Source organism: Pseudocercospora fijiensis (assembly GCF_000340215.1).
Source record: "Pseudocercospora fijiensis CIRAD86 unplaced genomic scaffold MYCFIscaffold_2, whole genome shotgun sequence".
Taxonomy (NCBI): Eukaryota; Fungi; Ascomycota; class Dothideomycetes; order Mycosphaerellales; family Mycosphaerellaceae; genus Pseudocercospora; species Pseudocercospora fijiensis.
The window spans coordinates 7,514,117-7,535,634 of record NW_006921533.1 but is presented as its reverse complement, the minus strand read 5'-3'; the positions used below and the strand labels follow the sequence as shown (position 1 = coordinate 7,535,634).

The 21,518-nt window shown below is 44.0% G+C and overlaps 5 protein-coding genes across 5 annotated transcripts; 3 read left to right on the top strand and 2 right to left on the bottom strand.

The window, feature by feature from the left end:
* Positions 1-25: 25 nt before the first annotated feature.
* On the top strand, positions 26-4,330 carry MYCFIDRAFT_63205 (uncharacterized protein; the record flags this gene model as incomplete). Its single annotated transcript, XM_007924493.1, has 4 exons — positions 26-152; positions 208-1,389; positions 1,447-1,505; positions 4,301-4,330. 4 exons carry the CDS (start codon positions 26-28, stop codon positions 4,328-4,330), a joined length of 1,398 nt encoding a protein of 465 aa, XP_007922684.1.
* Positions 4,331-18,027: 13,697 nt separating this feature from the next.
* Positions 18,028-19,162, top strand: MYCFIDRAFT_172604 (uncharacterized protein; the record flags this gene model as incomplete). The annotated part of the gene is made up of 6 exons (XM_007925834.1): positions 18,028-18,131; positions 18,167-18,225; positions 18,259-18,330; positions 18,357-18,424; positions 18,462-18,577; positions 18,607-19,162. 6 exons carry the CDS (start codon positions 18,028-18,030, stop codon positions 19,160-19,162), a joined length of 975 nt encoding a protein of 324 aa, XP_007924025.1.
* A 66-nt stretch (positions 19,163-19,228) lies between these two features.
* Positions 19,229-20,716, bottom strand: MYCFIDRAFT_29705 (uncharacterized protein; the record flags this gene model as incomplete). The annotated part of the gene is made up of 1 exon (XM_007924159.1): positions 19,229-20,716. One exon carries the CDS (start codon positions 20,714-20,716, stop codon positions 19,229-19,231), a length of 1,488 nt encoding a protein of 495 aa, XP_007922350.1.
* Positions 20,717-20,741: 25 nt separating this feature from the next.
* MYCFIDRAFT_172602 (uncharacterized protein) lies at positions 20,742-21,163 on the bottom strand (the record flags this gene model as incomplete). Its single annotated transcript, XM_007925833.1, has 4 exons — positions 20,742-20,835; positions 20,869-20,930; positions 20,971-21,037; positions 21,063-21,163. The coding sequence occupies 4 exons, from the start codon at positions 21,161-21,163 to the stop codon at positions 20,742-20,744; spliced, it is 324 nt and encodes a 107-aa protein (XP_007924024.1).
* A 42-nt stretch (positions 21,164-21,205) lies between these two features.
* Positions 21,206-21,516, top strand: MYCFIDRAFT_172601 (uncharacterized protein; the record flags this gene model as incomplete). The annotated part of the gene is made up of 4 exons (XM_007925832.1): positions 21,206-21,221; positions 21,250-21,284; positions 21,317-21,365; positions 21,395-21,516. 4 exons carry the CDS (start codon positions 21,206-21,208, stop codon positions 21,514-21,516), a joined length of 222 nt encoding a protein of 73 aa, XP_007924023.1.
* Between the last annotated feature and the right edge of the window lie 2 nt (positions 21,517-21,518).

The window sequence follows — 21,518 nt, the reverse complement described above, 5'->3', positions numbered from 1 at the left end:
ATCAGGATCTTCGTTCGGATTTGCAATGGGCGAGAAGATTCCAGTAGCAGAAATCACCAAACATTCTTCAGCCGAGGACTGCTGGATTGTAGTCAATGGCAAAGTCTACGACCTATCCAAATTCGCCCCAGAACATCCTGGAGGCGCAGAGAGTGAGCTCAAAACCGATACCATCGCAAACCACGTTATACTAATGCTTGTCGACAGTGATCTGGAAATGGGCAGGCAAAGACGGCACAAAAACCTACAACATGTACCACTCTGCCAAACTCATTGAAGAAACCCTCTCTGCCTCCGAAAAACTTGGCGACTTCGACGAATCCACAATCACAGAAACCTGGACCCAAGCCCAAAAAGAACAAACCGAACCTGCACCGGCGGATCCAAACGAAAAACCTCCTTTATTTTCCCTCATCAACCTCGATGATTTTGAACGAGCTTTCGAGAAAGCCGGTTCCAAGAAGGCTTGGGCGTACATCTGGGGCGCTTCCAACGATCTTCTTTCTTTAAATGCGAACAAGTCCGCCTGGCATAAACTCTGGTTCCGTCCACGTATCATGCGTGACGTCTCAAAAGTCAAGACGGAAATGACGATGCTGGGAGCAAAAGTCCAAATGCCAGTGTGGATCGCACCCATGGGCATCGCAAAAACCGCGGGGCCTGAAGGAGAAACCGCTTTAGGTGCTGGAGCTGCCGCAGCAGGGATCGTTCACTGTATGTCCACGGTTGCGAGTATGAGCATCGACGATATCATCGCAAGTGTACCGAAGGATTACCCGTACTTTTTTCAGCTGTATGTCGATAAAAACCGTCAGAAAACTGAAGCTACGCTCAGAAAGGTGGCTGGGATGGAACAAATTAAAGCCGTTTTCGTCACGGTGGATTTACCGGTTGTGAGTAAGCGGGAAGCGGATGAGAGGTTGATCGGGCAAGAAACTTCGAGTGTGTATGCCAGCGGGCAGAAATCTGGAGTCGATAAGAAAGGTGGTGGGATGGCGAGGATGGGAGCATCTTTTATCGATTGGGCGCTGACTTGGGATGATATCCCTTGGATTAAGAAAGTTTCGGGGAAGCCGATTGTTGTGAAGGGGATTCAGAGTTCTGCTGATGCGAAAATTGCGATGCAGATGGGTTGTGAAGGGATTGTGGTTTCTAATCATGGGGGGAGGGCGCTGGATAATTCTCCAGGGACTTTGCTCATTTTGCTGGAGCTGAGGAGGGATTGTCCGGAGGTGTTTGAGAAGATGGAAGTTTATGTTGATGGCGGTGTGAGGAGGGGAAGTGATATTTTGAAGGCGGTTTGTATTGGTGCCAGAGGGGTAGGTGTTGGCAGGCCGTTTCAGTGTGCGATTCTGTATGACCGGGAGGGTGTGGAACATGCGGCGAATAGTGAGTCTGGTCGTGGGAATCGGTTTGGTGGGAATTTCGGTGCTGACTATATCGCAGTCCTTCAAGACGAGCTCGAGACTGCTATGCGATTGTGTGGTGTGACTGATTTGGAGAAGGTGAGAGGTGATCTGTCCTATTTGAACACCAAGGAACTCGAGCAGCTGCTGCCACCGAGGCCAGCGGCAAATTCCTGGTTCTCGTTCGGCAGCAGACAGTCAAAGCTGTAAAATAATCTTTCAGAAGTACTGTCGCGACTCTCTAGAATAGAACGCTTGAATAAGTACGTGTCGAACTCCTAGAAGTTCAAAATGCTGAGAGATAAGCGTCCAAATGGCTTTATGTCCAAGTGTCCACTGCCGCGAGAATGTTACAGCGTCTTGTCGAAATGTGCACGACGGCTTCAACGACATGAGCGCAATGGTGATGAGAGTCAACGCTCCCCTGTAGGGAGGCCCATACATACCAGATTGTCAATGGAGGTTCTTACCGCCTCCTCCACTAGCCTACCTCTACGACCAACTTTCTATGTTTGCCCTCGCACTATACTCGCTGTTAACTCGTAAAATGCCTCTACGTATCGATCTCTCGCTATAGAGGGCTTAGATAACCTTATAAGTTAATAGCGGTACTATATAAGGCGAAATCCTATAGCACCTTATATAAGAGACTAGTTACTAGATAGCTCTTTCTACGCTTTATCGGAGGCTTAAGGAATAGGGGGTTAATTATAGCTATTACGCTTACTATAACCGAGTTAATAATATCGAGGTACTAAAGATCCGAGTCGTATATACCTTCTCTACTTTACGCTTAACTAATAAAGAAGCGGTTAAAGTACTAAAGATAGATAGATTTAATATTAGCTAGCGGAGATATTAACGGATACGTTAAGAGCTTAGATTAAAGAAGGTATTATCGCGAGATAGATAGATAGAAGCGGAAGAGGAGATAGTAAAGGTCTTATAGGAAGAGCTCGAGAAGTCTACGGTAGAGTCCTTCGGCCGACGGTACCTATATACCTATATTAGGTCTAAATATAACATTATTAGCAGAGATCGGCTGTATCGTATAGCTTGCTTACTAAATCCTAAAGGGTTGCGAGTCCGCCGCGAGCGGGCGCGAGAGCACTATAGAGCGATTATTATACTAGGCCCTAGCTACGCAATATTAATAGATACTTACTATAAATTCGAGTATTAGGGGATATAGATCTACGCAGCTATTAATGTCTACTCGCGTTATATTATCTAGGTCTACGTAGGGATTACTAGCTATATAGCTATATCCGTACTCGCTTAATATATTACAACGATTAAGAATAGTAGTATAATGCTATAGATTATCCGATTAGACCGTAGGGCGGAAACGATTCTAGCCGCGGACGCTTACTATACGACTCGCCTTGCGACTCGCCTTACGACTCGCCTTGCGACTCGTAGTAACCCGGATCCGGAACTAGAACTAGAACTAGAACTACTAGCTTTCGAAGACTGCTTCAAATACGGTACGAGCAAGATAAACTAGCAGATCGAGGTATAGTAGCGCTAGTAAGTACCCGCATTAAATAGCTAGAGGGGCTATTTTTACGAGTTGCTACGCGAGTTACTATACGATACTAAATTGCTAGCCGATCGGATTGCCTTCCTTGTAGTCTATATACTAATTATGCGCTATAAAGTCCTCGAATTTGTTTACCTCTAGAATAGCTATCGGATTAGGAAGTAGGCTAATCGACTATACGTCGTACTAGGTATTCCGCATATTCTATACTATTATCTAGAGCTAAGCGGGCATTCTTATTAAGGTATTCCTATACCTAACGGCGTACTTAATAATATAGAGGAAGACCTTTAAGGATTCGGTATATATTAGATTCTATAGTACTCGCTATAGACTCGCTATAGGCTCGCTAATAGACTCGCTACTTCCTAGATCTTAAAGCCTACCTACCCGAGGCTACGCTTTCTTAGTATTAGATAGCATTATAGATTTATAGCTTCTCGTATCTAGTAAGTAGTAGCGAGAATAGCGATAATATAGAGCGCCTTTACCGCTCTACCTACTTACTTCTTCGACGGCTAGCTAGGGAGTATATAGCTATAGGGTTAGAGCCGGAACTAATAGAGTTAGATAAGCTATTAGCAGCACGTAGTTAGTTAGCGGCGGCGCGGAATTAGGAAGCTAGGATAATTAAGTTTGTAAATAATTTATACTAATCGGCGATCTACGAGCCGGCCGCGAGTATATAGCGAGTCGCTTTTTCTAGTTCGATTTTATCTATAACCTTCTTAAACCTCTGCTATTTCTACCTCCATTTATCTAACAATACCTACTAATCTAATATTGGCTAGTAACCGGGCCTACATACCTAGGCTAAGTTTTAAGCCTATATAAGAGGCCTCCTTCTATATTGTAGATAGAGTACCAACCTCGTATAGCACATTGTTTATATTACACTTCTACAATGCCTATATTGCAGGGCTCTAGTTATTAGCCTAAGCAACCGTCTTGTTATCCTATTATGCTAAACAGGGCTGCCTATATTGCTATAGGTTATATTACCCTCGGTAGCCTATACTATTACTACTAGTAGTAGTAGTAGTTTTAGTTTCCGTCCTTTATTAAAGCCGAAGGTAGGGCTATCTCTTTATATCTAACAGGTTCGGGTATATTGAAGGTAGTCTCTAGGTACGAATAGCTATAACCGAAGCGAGGGTACGATAAGAGCCTACGATACGGACGATACCGAAGTATCTTAAGGGGCTATTACGACAAGCAGAGAAACCTCTTAACGAGGGCATCGCTTTGACCCCGAAAAGCTACAAACCCTTAGGACTGTTACAGCTTAGGGCCTAGTCTATAGCTATAGCTAGCTTCTAAGGACTCGGCTCCGGGTCGAAGACCTATTTAGTACCGCTTGCTCGAGATAAGCCCCGCCTAAGGAGGAGATAGACTAATTACCTATCGGCCTTACTTAGTTTGCTAAGACTATTAATTAATAGCAAATACGGCTTGTAGGTCGGATAGCCGGGGAGTCCCCTATTAATCGGGTAGGGCGATCCTAGATTCGTAGCCTCGCTTAGATAGTGCTTAGCCTTCTACTAGAAAAAGAAGGCTACTGCCCCCCCGCCTAGCTAAAGGAGATACAAGCTAGTTTCTAGGATCTAGGTATAAATAGAGATTGTAGTCTCTCCCTCCGAGCGGCTTTCGTCCGATACTAAACTTAGCTCCTAGAGGTAGTTAGGCGACCCCTAGGAGGCTAAATCCTAATACTACCCCGGGGGTAATACTAGGAGAAACAGCCTAATATACTATTCTCTCGCGCAGCAATATTACAACAAACTAAACAAACTAAAGACACTAAAAACACTTTTATATAGTATTTCATTTCAACTATTTTATAACAATCGAATAAGCTCTAGCTCTAGCGAAAACGAGTATTAAGAATTAGCGGAATCCTCTAAATCCGAAACCGCCCCTAATCCTATTAACGAAGAAATTAGGCGGCGACTAGTTAATATAAGTAAGCCTCCTACGCCTTCTACGCTAGAGGCGCTCTATAATGTTATTATAAAGATAATAGAGAAGCAAACTAAACTTCTCCGTTAAAATAAGCGTCGCCCGCTAGAACTAGGGAGTACTATAAACCCCTTGTTCGAAGGGTAGAACGCTATAGCATATATTAAGCGCTTTAAGGAAGGCTTAGTTAATTACGAGCTCGATAGAGAATCCGACTAGTATAAGATTCGGTCCTTTACGAGGACTACCTCCTCTAAGCTTTACCGAACCCTTAAAACCCTAGTTAGCTACCTAGAAAAGGACGACAAGTCTAATGCCAACTAAGAGACCTTTAAGATAGCCTTTATAAGGGAATATCGGGAGCGCGATAGCCGTCGCATTAAAGGCAGTCGTACGTAGCTCGAGTCCCTCTACTTAGTAAGGCGTACTAAGGATAACGACCTAAAGGGGTATGTCCGCGAGTTTATCGAGTTAGTAGACGGTATCGAATAGAGTAACCTCGAAAACTCTTAGAGAACGAGGCTACTCCTCTAGGGATTGCCGTAGCCTATAGCTTAGCGTATCTTCCGTCGCTATAAGCTTAGCGAGTCCGATCCTAAGAGTTTTAGGAAATACAAAGAGGTCCTAGTATATATTAAGGCCGATATTAATAGCATAGCCGATACGAGGAAGTTTATCTACGGCGAAGACCGGAATAACCTAGCGTAGGTTAGGAAAGAAGCCTTAGGAAGTAAGGGACCTAAGTTCCTTCCTAAATCGCAAAGTAGTCCTAAGACCGTAACTCCTACTATTACTAAGTACTCTTAGGATGTCGCGGACTTAGCTAAATCCCTAGCCTAGCTAAACCTAAATACGAAAGCATTGCAGCGAGTTAGGGAAGTTATTAATGCTACTATACTAGGCAATATACTACTAGTCTACTAGGTTTTAGATCCTAACTACCCTAAAGCCCCTTTAGTAGATGTCTACGCTATGCGGAAGATCTATTCTAACTTAGATAGCAAGTGCTAGATGTATAGCGGGTTTAAATATGTCTAATCGTCCTGCCCTATCTAGAAAGAGCTTCTTAAAAGGAAGCTTATTATGCAAGTAAACGGCCGATTCTACTATATAGATACCGGCGACAAGATTAATTTCGAATAGGATCGGAGAGCCCTAAAGCTGCCTTAGCTAAAGACCCTTCTAGAAAAGAAGTATAGCGGCAAGATCGAGTTTAAGGACACTAGGAACAGTACCCTAGCCGCTATTACTAAACGAGAAACTTAGAAGGTTAGGGTAAAACAGGTTAAGGAGCGAAGCAGTAATAGTACTACTAAGCCTATTAAAGTTAACTTTGTTTCTTAGGATCCGGACGCAGTTACTAATGTTTACGCGGTTACTAAGAACAGTGTAGATGTCTACGCTACTACGCGGTCTTAGACCTAGTCCTAAAACAAGGGCAAGAGCCCTTAGAACCCTACTCGCCCTAGTGCGGCAGCCCCTACTAGGGTACTAAAGAACAAGGCGGCCGACAAGGCTAAGTAATAGCGAGAGTTAACCGCTAAAACTAAGACTCTCTAGATAGCTATAGACCGTGCTACCCGATTTAGTACCGTACCTAGTACTCTACCTATAGAAAGCCTAGTCGTCCTAGAGACTCTAGAGGTCGATATAGAGGATGTTACTACTAATATTAGTAGTACCCTAGGTCTAGCTAACCTACCGGCCTATAAGCGAAAGTTATCCGATCTAAAGAGCTTTCGCTTTAATAGATATATAAAAAAGTATAGTACTAGCCTAGCTAACTCCTTAGATATAAAGGTAAACGCTCTCTTCTAGGCTTTATAGTTCCTAGACCTTAAGTCCAATGTGTCTATAGGAGAGCTACTAGCGTACGGTTTGCCTACTAACCTATTCTAGAGCCGAATCCCTAACGATGCTACCTTTATAAAAGATCTCGCTGCCCTCCGACGAAAATAGGGACGAGAAGACTATATCGACGTCTCTTCCCTATAGTTCCTTCCTAAATTTTCAGGTACTTAAGAGTTAGTAGAAGGCGAATCGGTCACCTACGAGAACTAAGAGACTATCGATAATGCTAACGAAGAGGGAGTTAAGGAGATAGGCCGAAGGGATAGTAATAATCCCGACCCTACTCTAGTTTTAGTCTCTATTAAGGCTGTCCGGTTTACTAGCTAATAAATCGGTCGAGCAGGACCTCCTCGACCTAAGGAACTTTATTCTATCCCTAATAATATAGACCTTTCCGCAGTTACTCGTTCCTTCGCCGTCGTTCCCGCTATCTATATTTAAGTTACTATCGGGAGCTATAGTTAATAGATGCTAGCAATGCTTAATAATAGTTCGGAGTTACTTATTATAAGTAAGCGTTAGGCTAAACAACTTAGGCTACTAATAAATAGAGACATTTCCCTCGGTATATAGGGAGTAAATAGGGAGGTTGCGCTAGTAGGTGCTTGCTATAATGTTATAGTAGACGCCTTCGGTATATGCTTTTCCTTTACCTTCTAGATTGCCGCCGACCTAAACACGCTAATTATTCTAGGTCGACTATAGTCTCGTATAACCTAAGGTATTTAGCGCAACTGCGACGATAGCTCCTAGGAGGGAACTATCGCTAACTAGAAGGGCAACCGAGTCGTATTTACTAGTTATATCGGCAACACTAGCTACAAGTCCTACGAGGATATCTTTACTACTTCTAAACGGTCTTCGGGAAACGCTACGGCGCGGTTATAAGACCGGCAATCTGCGCTATAAGTTAGTATAGCTTAAACAGGTCATTTCTAGAAGTGCGCCGCTCTATACGTTAAGGCAAGTTTCTAGGTTCTATACTAAAAAGACGAGTGCTCGAAGCGATAGCGAGCATAATATAACGACTACCTATACCTACTATATAAGTTAAGGTGATAATGCTATCTTATATATCGTTACCGGAGGTCCGGAGGCATTACTACCGGACGCGGGTCTACCCGAACTAACTAATTAGAGCGCGAGTCTAATGCTACCCCGGGGGTGTTATTACGAATCTAACGTTTTCGCCGGCGTTATAAATTAGGACTACTAGCTATATACCTATCGACTTAAGGAAACTTCTAAAGAAGTTTACGCGCTATTTTGTTGCGCTAATCTCTAGGCCTAGCGACAAAGAGAGAGAGCTCGGGTTCGATAATCGATTGGTATATATACCCTATATAAGAGGGTAGCTAATAAGATTAAGCCCGTAAAGGGCAGCGTATATATTACCGATAGGTCTAATCCTAGCGGAAATCCTAACTAGCGATAGAAGTGCCTTAATTAGGAGGCGATACTACTACCTAGGGATAGTCCGTACGATTAGAAATATATTACTAAAAAGTTCTCTACTATCCCTAGAGGGTTAAGGCTAATAGAGGAGAGGCTTGCGAAAATCAAACCTAGTATCGAGCTTTCGGATCGTAAACTGGATTTACTATACGAGCTTCTGTATAATCGCGAGGCCGTATTAGTATATAACTTTACTTATCTAGGCAGGATAAATCCGGAGGTTGCCCCTCCGTAGAGGATCCGAACGATCGAATATAAGCCTTAGGCCTACCTAGGTTTTAAGTTAAACCTAAGCCTACGAGGTATAGTTAAGGATATAATACGACAGCGTATAAAGGCTAGCACCTTAGAACCTTCCTATGCCTCGTATCGCAATCTATACTTCCTAGTTTAGAAGAAGACAGCTCCTAGGGAACTAAAGAAGTACCGCCTAATTAACGCTATATAAAAGTTTAATGCGGTTACGATTAGAGATACTAACCTTCCTCCGGAGACTAATAGGTTCTCGGAAGCCTTTGCTAACTGTATTATAGCCTTACTAGTTAACGTTTTCTCGGGCTACGACTAAATTCCTCTCTACCCTAATAGCCGGGACCTTACTAGTTTCGAGACACCTCTTAGGCTATATAGACAAACTACCCTTCCCTAAGGGGCAACTAACTCCGTAGCCCAGTTCGTTCGTATTATAAACTAAGTCCTCGCGGCCTATATTTCCTATATAGCGATGCCTTTCCTCGACGACATCGGCATTAAGGGCCCTAAAACTAGGTACGATAATAAAGAAGTAGAGCCTAGCATCCGCAGGTTCTTTCTCGAATATATTTAGAACCTCGATAGTATCCTTTGCGACCTAGAGCGAGCTAACCTAACAGTGTATAGGGAGAAGCTTTAGCTCCTATACAAACGAATAAACATTGTCGGGTTTGTAACTAATAAGAACGGCCGCTATCCTAATAATATACGGGTCCTAAAGATAGTGTCCTAGCCGGATCCTACCTATTAGAAGGATGTCCGAACCTAGCTTAGAGTAGTTTCCTACTTCCGTATCTAGGTCGAGAACTTTGTATTAGTATATAAGCCCTTATACGCCTTGCTTAAGAAGGATGCTAAATTCGAATAGACCTCCGTTTACTAAGCGGCTAAGGATACGGTAACTAAGGCGCTCGTTAGCGCACCTATACTAACATCTATTAACTACTTAGAGGGTGCGGGTTTAATAATTGTTACTATCGACTCGAGCGGGGAAGGCTATAGCGAGATACTAATATAGTATAACCGTAAGGAGCTATCCTTACGTTATCCTATTAGGTACGACTCCGGACTATAGAAACCGATCGAGGCCCGATACGATACTAGTAAGCGAGAATGCCTTAGAGTCTATAAGGCTCTAAAGAAGTTCCGACTATAGCTCTTTAGTATATTCTTTCGCTTAGAAATCGATGCTTAGACGCTAGTCTATTAACTTAACCGTGTAGCCTCCGACCTACTAAACTCTACGATAGCTCGGTAGGTTGCCTAGATCTATTTATTTGATTTCGATGTCTTCTACGTTCCTAGCAAGAAGTATACTAGACCGGATAGCCTTTCTAGAAGGCCCGCTATAGAAGAGGACATCGCCGAGATAATAGAAGAAGAGGATATCGATGCGGTAATTAACTGCACTTTCTTCGCTGCCTTCTATATTAATGCTATACTAGCGATTACTAGGCCTACTACCGATAACTAACCTAGCGACTAACCTAGTAACTAGCCCGACGGGAGCCCTACTACTAACGATAACGACTAGGCTAAAGCTAAGGCGGATAAACCGGAGAGGGATAATATCCTTAATAGGGTCTACTCCGACGACTCCTATTATATCGCCTACTTCCTAACCTATGCGAAGAAAGCGCCTAGCCTATTAAAGAGTTAATACCGTCGGGTTATTCGCTATTCTCGCCGATTCCTAGTTAAAGATCGAATCCTTTAGCGATAAGCGATAGTTAATATACCTCTCTAGCGTATTATTAACGACCTAGTAGTCCGATAAGAGATCCTTCGTTCCGTTTACGATAAGCTCGGCTACTAGGCGGCGGAGGGCACCTTCGATATCCTTCGTCGGCGGTACTAGTAGGATAGCGTATAGGCTAATGTCTCTCGCTACTATAAGAGCTGTCCTAAGTGCAATTTTAGGAATAGCTACCGTCGGCTAGGCGAGCTACGTATCCCCGCTACCTAATTAGTTAGTAAGCGATAGTACGGTAATAGGGTTTATCTAAGCCGGAATAACAGCCTCTATATTATTCGGGAAGGTCTTTCTCGATAGCCGGAGGCCTATTATTTCTATAAGGGCTACGGCGCTATTAATACTCGTAATATAGCTACCTTCCTGTTTAAGGATCTGTTTTGCCGCTAGGGAACACCTTACGAGATTATCTTAGACAACGCTACGAATAATATAGCTAAAGAAGTTTAAGCACTACTTGTTTTATATAGGGCGAGGAACGTTCGTATCTCCCTATACTATCCCTAGTCGAATGCTATTATTAAGCGTAGCTATCGGTCTTTAATTGATGCCCTGTCTAAGATAACTAATAGAGGGGACAGGTCCGTTCCTATCTCTACCCGCGTTCTAGCCCTTCTCTAGGCGGATCGAACTACTATTATCGATACGACTAGACTTACGCTAGTAGAGCTTATAATTAGGAGGGACGCCGTTCTTCCTATTGAGTTGTCCTATTGCACGTATAGCGTTTACGATTAGGGGTCTGTTCGTACTAGGGCAGATCTCCTTGCCCTACGCGCTAAGGCTCTTAAGGATATAACTACTACTTCTTAGGAGGGACTTACTCGGCAACGTCGCCTTCGCGAGGAGACTAAGTAGTATTTCGACGACTATAATACTATTAACTAGGAGCCTCTAAAGGTTAGCGATATAGTCCTCCTATACTAATCGGAGCTAGAATATAGTTACTTCTATAAGCTAGCCTTTAAATAGAAAGGGCCTTATAGAGTGTAGGAGGTCCTTTACGATAGTTCTACGTACCGTCTTTAGGAACTTAATAGTGCTACCTTAAAGCACTCGCACCCCCGGGCTAACCTAAAAAAGATTATCGAATTAAGGGAGCCTACCCGCCCTCCCCTAACTAAGGAGGAAGTTAATGCCTCTATAGATCCTCTACCGACCTTAGATACCTATCGAGAGGAGGATCCTACCGCGATTATAGATCCTATTCTACCTAACAACTATACGTATCCCTAGATCCGTCTTAGTAAGCTATTAGGAATAACTTATAAACAAAGGGAGGGTTATATACGTATTAATTGCGCGCAGAGCATTTCCGATATTAATTCCGATAGTAAACTAGACTTCTAGCTATCTAACTCTAACTCCGAGGAGGAACTCGACTAGTCTAGCGACGAAGACCGCCTAGAATTATAGGTATTAAACGACCCCGACCCCGAGACTAAATAATTGCTTACTCTTCCTTGCCTCTATCTACCTCTGCTACGTTGCTTCCTCGCTCTTGTTAATCGTTTTCCGCGCTGTTAATGCAGTGCCGCCCTATACCTTTAGTCCTTACCTATTAACCGTTCCTACTAATATTTATACTCTCGTTTGTTGCTTTTAGTTTATCTTATTATTGTCCTTTACTTTGCCTTTACTTCAATTAATATTGCTATAACTTTATTCCTTTGCTCTTGTTTCCTTAGATAGAACTATACGAGGCGTGTTTTCCTAATAATACCCCGGGGGTAGCATTAGGAAAATAGCCGAACCTAACCCTCTCCCTTCCTAGCTCTTAGATAGACATAGCAACCTAGGCCGATAGCCTCTAAGAATAGGGACCTTAGGCTATTAAGCTTAGCGTTTAGAAGAAGGAAGAAGGAAGAAGGTAAACGTATAGACTACCTTTACGTGCTTGCTAATATAAAAGGTAATACTGCATCTATAACGGTAGTGCTATAGGCTAACGTACTAACGAATTAGCTATACTAGGCCTAGGCGACTTGCTCCTCGTTACCGAGCATCTCTAGAGAAAAGCTAATGCTACCCCGGGGGTATTATTAGTCCCGCTAGCTTTACTACTATAGATTTCTGCTAAGGACTCGAACTAACTAGTTACATTTCGAGTGCGCGAGAATCTACGATAGCTAAAGGTTAGCAAAGGCGCATAGTCGCTACTAGCAATTAGCTAGATCGATTGTTAAACTTTAGCCTGCCCTAATAACAAAGAAGTCTTATATATAGCTTTACTTTTATATATAGCCGTTATCCGTTTGCTTTACTAGCGCGGAATATACGGACTACGTTACCTTCGCACTATATTTAAAGCGAGCCTCCTAAGCTCCTTCTTCTACTCGATTACTAACTAACTCGCTACTGCCTAACTACCCCCCCCTTCTATCTAAACCCTTTAATTATTATTGTTAAGCAACGAATATACTTGCAAACTCGTTTACAACCTACTTCCGCTTCGGTCGACTATGTCTTCCGGCGCCCCGAATCCGCTAGGCGCTAGTAGTAGCAACGACCTACCTGCCCCTATTAACCTAAGCCTAGCCGCCCTAGTTCCGATCGAAGCCCTATCCGATAGCGCCTTAGCTACTACAACTAGCCTTAAGCACTGCTTCTAGATCGTTACCGCCCTTAAAGACCCTTAAGAGAAGATCTAGAACGCTCGCACCCTACTACGCGTTATTAATAGGAATATTAAGAAGGCTGCTATCTTAGTTACGTACGGTATAAATAACTTACGTTAGTCTATCGGTAAGCGTATCTTTAAGCGCGAGGTTCTTAACGATATAGATATCGAACAAGCCTTTCCTATCGTCTATAGCCTCGAGATAGCCGGTACCTAGATTCGCTTACGCTTTAAGACCCTCGACTAGGCCTTCGAATACTAGGGAGGACTAAGCAGTCTTCCTAAGAGCCTTATTAACTTCGCCTATAGTAGACAAGAGCGTACTAAGCAGGTCTCTTCGTTCGTTAATAAATATAAGGTCCGTCGTTAAGGCGCCGAACACCTTTCCCGTACTATAATCTATCGCGTATCTACCGCTAGTAAGAAGGTAGGTAAGCAATTACTTAACTTGTCCTTTGCGCTTAACGACTTTACGATAGCCTACTAGAAGAAGCACTACGATGCGATTGCCTAGGTCGATCTTAACGTATAGACAACTAAGGATCTACTAAAAGAGAAGGGCTATCGCATTAATAGTATAGGCTTTATTATTAAAGGTTAAGAGGCTCCTATCGTTAATGTCCTTAAACGTAAGGCTCTTCGCCTAGAAACCGAGGCTAATACGGCTACTAGTCTTACGCTCGCTATAGAAATATAGGCTAAAGATCGTCGCTCGACCCGCAACCGTAAGGTCCTTTAAGAAGTTTAAGACGAGCGCGCTAAGGCCGAAGTAGCGCGTAAGAAGGCATTACATGCTCGCTAGGCCCTCCGTAAGGCTACTAAGAAGTATAGCACTCCTTCTAGTACCGACTATAGTACTAACTATAGTACTAACTATAGTAACTCGAATGTTAATATACTAGATATACTACTAGAAGATGTCTCCTTCGAAGGCTCCTTTAGCGAGCGTAGAAATAGAGGCCTCTCGCCGATCCTATTAACTAAGAACATCTATAGTTCTTATAAGGGCGACTCTATTACGCACCTTATTACTAATATCGATATAGTTCCTAAAGCCGATATAGGCAAAGCTCCTACCGCCCTATCTATCTATTAATAGCTCGACGACCTTAGTAAGCTAGGTAAGGAGCGGTTTACTATATATGCTAACTATATTAAGAAGGCTGCTAAGGTCTATAGTCTCTATACTAGTGCTAAGGCGAGCGTCCTTGTCGGTCGCCTATTAAAGATTAGTCGCGAGGTTGCTAATTAGGATGCCTTTACTACCCTTAAGACTAGTTATACTAACTAGTTTCCTAGACGTCCTACTACCGCCCCGACCTCCCTAGGACTCTACGTATTTAACCCTACTAGCACTATTACTCGCGATCTTACGCTAACTAAGCGTCGCTATAAGTTAATTACTAGTATTCTCGGATAAGGTACCTCCTTCGACCGCTTTCGTTAGACTAGTAATGCTATCTTCCCTCGAGTCTTCGGTTAGATATAGTCGCCTCGTAGAGCGTACCTTCCTCTTATCGTCGACCTAATATAGGAGGAGTTTCGTATATTCTTTTAGCATATACGTAAACTGCCTAAGTCTAAGTAGGAAGGCCGCAATGCTCTTTAAACCTATAGAGTAAGCAACTAAATCGTCCGTTAGTATCCCGCCTTATAGCTCTTAGCTGTTACCCTTCGACCTAATTACGTATATAAGCTTATCTCCGTCCCTAAGCCTACTAAGTACTTTAAGGTAGGTAATAGCGGTTATAAGAACTGCTCTGCTAAGGAGACTTCTCGTCTCGGATAGGATATAGTTAAGCTCGTAGCTAGTAAGGGTGCTAGCTATCTGCGTATTAAGGTTTCTCTTATATCTAAAGATAAGACTGCCTATTTAACTGTCGTCGAGGGCATATACGAACTAGAGGTCTTCGAGAACTAGGTTAAGAAGCTTAATACCCGTAGCCTAGTTCTACTAAACAAGATTAGCAAGCTTACTAATAAGTACCTTACTAACGACGACCTCGGCTATATATTCGATAGTTAGCCTAACGAAGGCGAGGTAGCTTAGTAGATCCTTAACCCTCTAAAGGAATGCGAAGTCTCTGTTTAGATGCTATACCTTCCGTATAGTAACCTAAAGCCCGAGAGCGACCGTATATCAATCGACCTAGGCTACTCTCGTATTATCGACGGCACTAAGATTAAGGGCTACGATAACTTAACCGTCGCTAGGGTTGCTAAGGCGTACTACAATCTAACCGCCCTTCTAGGTTCTAATACCTTCGTGCCGTTCGCCTTCCCTACCGCTATCTTAGTCGAAGGCCTTAGTTACATTTCCGATACCCTAGTTAGTAGAATTCCTTAGTTAAGTTGCGTTATTTAGAACGAGGTTAAACAAGTCCTCTAGTTTAGTAAGGAGGAGCTTAAGGACTATCTACGCGAGTAGGAGAAGGCTATATAGGATAAGGCTACTAACCTCCTCGTTAATTAAGCTTACTTCGAGGCAGAGTACTTTAGCGCTAATAGCTTTAATACCTACGGAGGAGTTTAGGAGAATCGACTAGCTAATAAGGTTATTACTAGTAAGGATTACGGTATATTAAAGCAGTAGTAAGTTAGCGTAGTAGATTAGATGCTTAGGAAGTTGTTTTTGCATATTAATAGAATCTAGGAGCAATGCTACCCCGGGGGTGTTATTGCGGAGTCTCTAAAAGATAGCCTTAGCTAAGATGCCTAAGGTTACTATATAACTGTTTGTTTTAAGCGCATAATATAAAGCGTGTCTAGTTAGACACGAAGAAAGGGAGGGATATTAGCTAGTAACCGGGCCTACACACCTAGGCTAAGTTTTAAGCCTATATAAGAGGCCTCCTTCTATATTATAGATAGAGTACTAACCTCGTATAGCATATTGTTTATATTACACTTCTATAATGCCTATATTGTAGGGCTCTAGTTATTAGCCTAAGCAACCGTCTTGTTATCCTATTATACTAAACAGGGCTGCCTATATTGCTATAGGTTATATTACCCTCGGTGGCCTATACTATTACTACTAGTAGTAGTAGTAGTTTTGGTTTCCGTCCTTTACTAATAATAGCTACTAATTAGGGCACCTATTATACTAAATTAGGCGTCGACTATGCAAAGATATATAGTAAATACCGATTCTGTTTATAATGCGGCCTTCTTAATCCCGATCTACTAAGCGAGCAATTTGTTCGCGAGCAATTAGTAGCCGCCGCTACGAGTAGCTCCGCGAGTATAGTACGAGGCTTTAATGCGTTCCCCTCTATACCTAAGGCGGCTAATGCTGTACGCAATGCTGCTAGTTAGTATAAGCTAGCAACTCGAATACTAAATACTAAATCTCGGAGCCTCTCGCAACGTCTACTAATACCTACTTTAGCTTTAGCTTTAGCTTTATCGGACCTTAAAGTATAGGGATACTATTGCCGCTATTTAATCTATACTTAGTATATAGAAGTTAAGCTTACGAGTACAACTAAGATATAGTTCTATAGTAAACCTAACCTATATACTACTATTACGGATGCTTAGTCTAACTAAGAATTCCTCGAAGCCGAGATAACGTTTATAGACTAGATTGTCGACCGGATTAACGCCTACGAGCTACTAGATAGTAGTATCGATCGGACCTAGGACTATTTTAACTACTTCCTCTATATAGACTTTAATAATATAACTAATCAACTAGAGAAGCTAGTAAGCAAGGCGCTTCGATTACTTAGATAGGCTTTAACGGTCTACAAACTAGCAACAAAGTTATTATTAGTCTACGAGATTAAGCTCTATATCTAGACTAAGTAGGAGAAGTAGTAACAATAAAAGCGGAAACATCGGTTAAGTACTATTACTACGAGTACTAGCACGAGTAATATAGCGAGTTAGTAAAAGGTAGTTAATAGTATTAAGATTAAGAAAGAAAAGCTATAAACTAAGAAGGTTATCGATACGAATTAGCCGCCCGAGATAATTAACTTAAGCGGCGATACTACCGCGAGTGTACCGCGAGGTACGCCTACTCCGAAAGGGCCGAGCGATTAGCAACCTACTAATAGATAGGCTAATAGCGGTAGATAGGCTAATAGCGGTAGATAGGCTAATAGCGGCGGAGAGGCTAATAGCGGCGGAGAGGCTAAAAAGACAAAGCGCAGTTAACGACTAAAGAAGAAGAGATAGAATAGTAGACTCGTAGTAGACTCGTAGTAGACTTGCACTTCTTCTTTACTATCTCTAAGACCTCGACCTCTAACTTAAACATCTTCTACTAGCGGCTAGCGAGTCGTATTTAGCTATAGCTCCTTCTAAATAGTATACATATCCTTAGACTTAATAATAGCCTTATTCTTAAGCTATTTAAACTACGAGAGGCAATATCCTTCTAACTTATCGAACCTAGCTTCTAATGCCTTAATCTTTGCCTCTAGTTTAGTATTCTTTGCCTCTACGGCCTCGACTCGCGCTTATATCGCGGCTAGCTCGCTGTTTCTATCGTCTTCTTTAACCTCTTCTATACTAGCCGTATAGTTAGACTTGCCCTTATACTTTAAGTTATAATAAGCGTAGACACGCTCGCCCCTAGCATTAAGTATACGATACTCAAAGTTATTAGAGCGTATATAGTAGTAGTATAGCGCTAGTATAAGCTTGCTAGAGTCCGTTTCTATAATAAGTCTAGTAGCCTTACATTTCTATAGTCTATTTAATACCGCCTTCTTCTTATCCGGTATCGCTATTTAATCGAGTAGCTCTTACTATATCTACGCGCTACAATACTAGAAATCGTAGGTATTTATAGTCGTAGGACGTCGAAGTCTAGAGCGAGTTAGTAGCGAGTCTATAGCGATACGCTTCGCGACTTACGATAAATATTCTCCTCCTCTTACTAGTAAGTACGCTACTAGTAAAGAAGCTAAAGCTGCTAAAGCTACGCTAAGAATAAGGTCTCGCGGAATACTAGTTATAGCGGCTACTACTATCGGTATCGGTATCGGTATCGGTATCGCTATCGCTATCGGTATCGATAGAAGAAGAATATTGCGAGGTAAGGCGCGAAAGTATAGCGAGTCTAAGTGAGGTTTATCGCGATAATAGGCATAGTAAGGTTAGTAAGGAAGGCGCAATAATAGGAAGCGACAATAGACTAAAGTAAAGCTAAACCTCCATTAACAATCTGGTGTGTATGGAGCTCCGTCCCCCTACTACTGTGAGCCCATCTCTTGGCACCGGCCGCAGCCTCCGCTTCCACAAACATCACAAGGACGCGTTCGATCATGTCGTTGTCTTGTGAAGAGCACGAGAATGCAGAATTCATGCCGCAGAAGACAACTGACCGCGTACTCAGACCCGAAGCGTCGAGCGACAGCACCAAAGCCGCTCCGTCTTGACAGAAGCACCTGGCTGCAATGATGAGAGAATATCCACCGGCATACCGAGAATATGAGCCAAGAGCAGACCATATCATGTTGTGTGCCACGAGAACGCCGTGGGCCTAGGCATTGGCATTGCAAGAGCACGATAGAGAATTGATGCGCTGTGAAACAAGGAAAGACTCCAAGGCAGCAAGAGGAAGGATCTGTGTGTGCCGAGTAAAGCGTGGGGTGCATTAGGCACCAGATCCTGCGTGGCGATGCATACGGTCAGACCTGTCGTTCATATGAAAAGCGCAGAACCTCATACTCAGCTCCTGAATCCTCCACGCACACAAGATGTCCAAGTCCGGCCCAGTCTTCGTAACAGCCTCCAGCGCAGACTTCAAAAGTCTCAACAGATTCTTACTTGATGTTCACGACTGGGAATTCGAATCTGGAGCGCGCTTTTCAGTCGTAGATTCGAGGAATGCCTATGAGGTGGGAGAACGTTACCAGGATGGCGTCGAGCCCATGGAGCCGGGCCACTTCACCGAAGATAACTTGGAAAGTCCCTGGTCTGGACTAAGCATAGGAGATGTTGAAGCTTTCTGCATCGATGCCGCGAAAACAAGCGAACGCGAAGAGCCGAGTCTCTTTCTTATACTGGATGACCAAGGTATTACAGATGAGACGGTCATCCTGGCACAGCGCCATTTTGGTGAAGACGACAAATTTATGAATAACTTTGACAAAGTCCGCATACCATGGTCTGGTGCTTACAGCATGTGGTGTAACCTGGACATCGCGAATATGGAGTTTGAAGAGTTTTGTGAGGGTGAGGCGGATGAAGAGGGATGGTGGGAAGCGAATGATTTTGCGAAGGGTGTAGGTGACGATTTGAGTGATGAGAAGCGCGAACTCAAGGATGAGGAAAGGCGAAAACTGCAGGAAGCTGGGAAGATCTAGACGACTGTTAATTCACGCCGACTAACGCTTCGAAGAAGGTATGGAGAATGAATCTGCGTTTCTACGTTATAGCCACCGTGCCTCATCAGTACCCAGAGGTTTCGGCATCACATCCCATCCCGGCATTTTACCCTCCACCTGCGCCGAATGACTTACGGCTCTCAACGTTCCAAATCCCGTCTTCCGCTCTTCAAGAAAGTTTTCCAGATCTCCCTCCCCCAACCCATCACATTCAAAACCACTACGACCAGGATGCTGTCCAAGACTTCTGAGATACTTCATCACACCCGCCAGACTCACGCTGACCTCCCAGCTACCACCTTCTGTAGCTCTCTTGTACAACGCAGCCGAGATGCCGGTCGCGAGAAGGTATCCACCTGCGTGATCAAGCGCTTGAGCAGGCATCGCTTTAGCAGGTGAAGTGCCGAAATGTTCTGCCTCGCTAACATTCATCCCAGAAACAGTTTGAACTATGCTATCAAACCCTCGGTTGTGAGCCCACGGCCCTTCGTCGCCCCAAGCATTCAGACTGGCGTATATGATCCCTGGGCGCAGCTTGGCGAGATCTGCGGGGCCTAAATTTTTGGCTGCGAAAGAGCCAGGTCTGTAGCTCTGAAGGAAGACATCAGCATCCTTGATAAGCTGATGTACTGTTCCCCGGTCTTTAGGCTCGTTCAAATCCAGCCGAATCGTTCTCTTGCCTCTCTGAACGTCAATGTCCAAGGCTGGCTGCGAAGGGAGGTTTGGCGACGTCACCCAGAGAACATCAGCGCCATGTGCGGCAAGTGTCTTACCGGCTACTGGTCCCGCGATGACTCTGGTGAATTCCAAGACTCTCAGGCCTCGTAGACAGCGATCGGCGTTCTTCGGCATGTGCTCCGGCAGGCCTTTCGGACCTTCATCATTGATCTTGCGAATGGCGATTGGGCATTTCGGCACAGCTGTCGCTTGAGGTAGACGATCCCATTCCTGATAAGACCGAAGCGCGTAAATCACAGCTTTGTGGTTCATCGCAGCATCTTCGATGTCCAGCGCTCGCCAATGCTTCAGCTTCTCGACAACATCTGCTCGCGTCGCAGTCTGCTCGTTCAGACCAAGCAGGTCGCAAGCCGCTTTGCGATGATTGGGAAACGAGTCGTGCATACGGATGTAGCCATCTGCTGTTTGATGCAGTCCACCGAGAGGACCCCAGCCACTCTCCGCCGGTTGGCCATCAAGAACATAGTGCTTTTCAGAGTCGAACTCAACGCCAGCATGCTTCAGCGGTACGCTCACTTCTCTCGCCGGAGCGTTGTTGTGCAGAGAATCTATTGACGCAGCGGCCAGCGCTGAAAGAGCGATCGAGGCTTGAGCAAGGTGTCCGATCTTGAATGAAGAAGGAAGCGCAGCAGTTTTACCTGGCAGCGAGAACCGTAAATTGGATTCTGGGAGTCGTAGATGTTTCCATATGTACCTGATCGTGTGCTCGGTGTCAAATTTCGAACGATCTGGGATGCCATTGGCGGTGCTGATGTCGTCGCAAATGAAGCTTCCGTCAGGTCTGTGGATTTCCATCATCGTGGGAGCGCGCGGTCATCCATCAAATACAAAGCATTGCAACACTTTGATTGATCGCGCTCCAGGGACGGGGCGCCTGAATTACATGAAGTATACCTACTCCGATATCGCTCTTTCTGCAGATGGATGCATGCCACATCAGAGCTCACCTCCATACTGAGCACAATGGAAGACCTATGAGGGACTTGAAACTTATTGGTTGGTCACCACACTTCATGAATTCATTGCCTATCTAGCCTAATGCAGTCGACCGTGCTCAGCAGATCTATAGCACCGACAACATTCAAGACATCGGTGGGCACCAGACTTCGACCTCCTCTGGATGTGCCCAAATGCCTGCTACATGGGCGGCGAGACAGTCTTAGCGGCAAAGGTGCAGCCGTCAATGATATTGAACTCTTCGTTGTAAAGTTCGTACAACTTCAGCTCAAGGGCGATAGTCATGAAAAGTCATGTTCAATCTGGTCCCGCTTCTGTATTTGTGTCATGGCTCCAAAGAGCGGTGCAATGGACATGAGACATCGCTCCAGACAGCAAGTACTCACGCAAAAGTTCCAAAGAAGAGGTGCGACGAGGTCCGAAGAACAGAAGCACGAGAGTTCCGTAGAACATGTTAGAAGCACGAGGGATCCAAAGAACAGGTGCAGTGAGGTTCCGAAGAACAGACATAATGAGGTTCCGAAGAACAGGGCTCCAAAGAACAGAAGCACAAGGGTTCCGAAGAACAGGTGCAAACACGAAACTCCAAAGAGCACGTGCAGCGCGTTCCAAAGAACAGAAGCACAAGGGTTCCGTAGAA